This window comes from Rutidosis leptorrhynchoides, chromosome 2, assembly GCF_046630445.1.
Source record: "Rutidosis leptorrhynchoides isolate AG116_Rl617_1_P2 chromosome 2, CSIRO_AGI_Rlap_v1, whole genome shotgun sequence".
NCBI lineage: Eukaryota > Viridiplantae > Streptophyta > Magnoliopsida > Asterales > Asteraceae > Rutidosis > Rutidosis leptorrhynchoides.
The window spans coordinates 617,098,243-617,102,123 of NC_092334.1; the positions used below are offsets into that span (position 1 = coordinate 617,098,243).

Below are 3,881 nucleotides of genomic sequence, written 5' to 3' on the forward strand. Positions count from 1 at the left end.
TTTCTTCTCCCGTACCCGAATGTTTCCTCTTCCGAAGAGGAGTCATCTAGATTGTTCGTACGGATCTGTTCACGAAACTGAATGCACGGTTGTTGTCGAAATTGCTGATATTGTAGGTGTTGATTAGGCGGGATGTTTGGTGGTCGTTGTGTTTGAAACGGTGGTGGTGATGTACGGGTATCATGGTAAGGTTCGGGGCCATTCCTCCTTGCCTCGTCATGTTTTTGGTTCATAGCTTGCCACCCTTCCTCCATACGATTTACTCGAGTGGTTAGGTTTTTTAGCATGGCCATAATTGCGTCGATACCTTTGGTTATTTCCGAAGATTCGGCGTCTTTGTTACTGTTCCCGCCAGTCATCGCAGCGAGCGAACCTTGCTCTTGATACTAAACTGATGGGGACGTGGTTCTTGAAGAAACAAACGCTTTCAACAAGATTAAATAAAGTGCAATTGTAAAACTCAAATTGGATAAAAATTGATAATGTACCCTCTGGAAATGAATTACAGGAATATAAAGGGAAACAAGAACAAACTGACTCAAGCACAAACTCCTAAATAAAAGCAAAATTCTAGTTATCTAAAAAGAATTGAACGCAAGACTCAGATAAGTAATTCTCATCCGTGAAGGATAAGTCAGCCAGCCCAATGGGCTTAAACATGTTCCACGTCAACCACCATCTTCATTTCCTTTTATCGCTTGATACATCGCTCATCTCTGTAGTAATTTTAGATGGTTGTAGTTGAGCAATAAGGAATCACTGGTGTAATTGAAATGGGATTTGGTATAAGTGAAGTTAGAAGAAAATTTTTGAATCACCGTGAATTGAATTTGTACAAGTGGTTGTTGCTTTAGGTATAAGCTTGAGTGAATATGTGTTTCTTTGATTTTTACCAATTTGGTATTAATTTTGATTTATTTTTGAGTTTGATGATATTAAGATTTGATTGGAGTTTAAACTCATAATTCTTGTTTGTGTAAGGGTGAATACTAGGTTTTGTAAAGAAAGGGGATGTAAATGAACTAATGGAAAATGAAGTAAAGAAAATATATAAAATGACAGATATATCCTTATGTGCAAGTCACATGACATGATTTAACATGTGTTTTTACGGACGTTTGTCTCAGGTACTGTAAGTTCAAAAATTGCAAACAACAAGGACTGTCACAACAAGAAAATTGTATAGGGACTGAACATCTGTGCAAACCGCTATCATGATTATATCTTTATTTTTAAGTTTTTAGGAAAAAAATAGATATAGATAAATAGTTTCTATAGAAAATATAAATAGAAACTGACCAACCCGATATGATCTTGAATCGGGTAAAAGAAATCTGGGTTCATTTCCTTATCCCCTCACTCCAACCTGATAACAGAACCCTCCCTTTCCATTTCACTCAAATTCAGCAATGTCGTGTCTCAATGGTGGCCGGATTCTATGCAACACTTCCACCATAACACCGTACACCCGCTTCCCTCTCCACCGTCCACCTCTATCTCTTCTTACCACACGAACAAAAACAAGTGTTCACATAGTTTCAGCAGCATCTAAAAAACAAGTCAGAACTGGTAAATTCGACAGTAAGAACAAAAAAGGGTCGACAAAAGAGGATGAGTCGTTTAATGAGAGTTCAATTGGGACAGTAGTTGCTGATGAGATTGAAAATTTTGATGGGTATGTTTTGCCTGATCTTCCTGGGCTTGAGAAGGATTTTTGGGAAGGACCTGAATGGGATGGTTTTGGTTTCTTTGTTGAGTATTTGTGGGCTTTCGGTATCGTTTTCGCGGTAATTGTTTATATTTATTATTTTAATCATTCTATCTTATATTATGTTATCTAGTTGTTTTGATACAAAGCTGATACTGATATGATTAGCCGGTTGTTTTGGCAAATTTGGAACTTATAACTGTTTATTAATGGGTGATTGGGTATGTGCTTATTTGGAACTCAGAACTGTTTAGAGTAATTAATCTGAAGTTAGAAGCATATCATGATTGGTTAGTGGTTGGGTCTTAATATCCTCACAAGACAAGAGGTCTTGATATGGCTTGAGAAAAGGTCGAAAACGATCACGGGATAATCTGGTTAGATCGTACATTTAAGTAATAATGACCGATAGTCTGAACATGAAAACCTTATCTAACCTGTACTTATGTGAGGCTGTTTGGTTTAGGTTATTTTCAGCTCACTGAAATTTGGAACATTTTTTATGATCAATTTCATTTAGCCATTGGACTAAGCTTGTGTTTGATAAATCTGAATGATTTAACGTTGAATGGGTCATAATCTGAATGATTTAAATATTGTGAATGAAGTTGGTTCTTGATGACAATAAGCTGTTTGATAATCAATCTAGGAACAGTATGAATGATGTAAATTTGCTTTACTAATATTTTGCATTAATAAAAAACAATATAGTTACTTAATAAGTAATTTAAATATAATTTAAAGAATACATTATATAATTTTAGGTGTTTAATGGTTAAGAGAAGAAAGTATTTCGGCTCTTGGTTCGGTACTTGAATGCTCAACCATTCACCATATGTCATTCAAATGTCATGTCAGAAACAAACTCACTGAATGTTGAATGGTTAAGCATTCGGCACTGAACCATTCAAAGGTAATCAAACCCACCAAAACATTCCACATGTAAAAAGTGTTGAGAATGGCATAGATAACTTGTTTTTTCTTTGCGTTTATCAGAACACAAAAAGAGTGCTAATTAACTCTATGACGACATGGTAAGTTTAGCGATCCTGATCATTTGATGACACATTAACAAGACTGCGTAAGTTACTCGACCTTTTAACTATATATTAACAATCAGATTACTTTAAAAACAAGTTCTTGTGAAAAGCACATCTACACACTTATATGGAATCCTTTCGAGTATTTGTATGCATGTCTGAATAAATTAGGTCTGCACTAATTGTTGAACTTGAATGCTGTTTGATCAAAATTAAGTGCTAATCGAAATATCACATAAAAAACTAGCTCTAACTTGTATGCATCAAGGCTGTCATATTAGTTGTATTAAAAAGCCAACACTTTTTGGAGTACTACAAGATATATTAACATCTCCTATTGTGGATCAGCAGAATTAATACAACATTTTTACTTTATTAGATCTCTTGTATAAATATTAAATCAAGTAATGCAAGATCAATATACGTTAAGTTGTTGTTAAATGACAGTTATTATCTAGTGGAATTGCTGTTGCAACATACAACGAAGGCGCAACAGATTTTAAAGAAACTCCAGCTTACAAGGAATCAATTCAATCAAGGGAGTTGTTAGAAGAACCCGACGCATCAAGTCCCGATATTTTTGAGTCTAACCCTACTGAAGAGGCTCCTAGTTTGGAATAACTACCGATATTTTGCACAACTTCTGCAATGAATTGCGAATGTTGTATAAGGTAATGTAAGTTGATGCCAAAAAATCATTATATTTTCTTCTTCAGTGTACAATATATAGTTGTGGAATTACAAGTTTTAGTCTTAATGATGGTGGGACAAGTCCAAAATAGTGTAAAGCAGATGAATTTCATGTTATTTCAGTATATAACCAAATTTTATAACCATGATTTTGATTTTTTTTCATACACATATTTTTTATAATGATGATACATACCCTTCTTTTGAATAATTTTTGGTCAAAAAGGTGTAACTTTGGCAGGGACACCCCGACTCTATATTTTCTTTGGAAACCCACCCCGAAAAGGTCGGATGCCGGATAATTACCTCCACCGGGTCCCCAACTATACGACGGGCCAATCATCATCCCACTGTCACAAGAGTTGCAAATTCATGTCTCGAGTGGGGATTGAACCTGCGTCATATATTGGTCAAACTTCCACATGGCGGGTCCTAGCTTTTAA

General features: G+C 35.3%; 1 protein-coding gene across 1 annotated transcript; it reads left to right on the plus strand.

Annotated features, from left to right (window-relative positions):
- The first annotated feature begins 1,322 nt into the window (after positions 1 to 1,322).
- On the plus strand, positions 1,323 to 3,581 carry LOC139893536 (uncharacterized). Its single transcript, XM_071876707.1, has 2 exons — positions 1,323 to 1,787; positions 3,196 to 3,581. Exons 1-2 carry the CDS (start codon positions 1,410 to 1,412, stop codon positions 3,367 to 3,369), a joined length of 552 nt encoding a protein of 183 aa, XP_071732808.1. The 5' UTR covers positions 1,323 to 1,409; the 3' UTR covers positions 3,370 to 3,581.
- Positions 3,582 to 3,881: the final 300 nt, after the last annotated feature.

Coding starts and splice junctions, on each gene's coding strand:
- LOC139893536 (XM_071876707.1), top strand. CDS start 1,410: ATGTCGTGTCTCAATGGTGGCCGGATTCTATGCAACACTTCCACCATA. Junction 1,788..3,195: donor CTTTCGGTATCGTTTTCGCG/GTAATTGTTTAT, acceptor GTTAAATGACAG/TTATTATCTAGTGGAATTGC.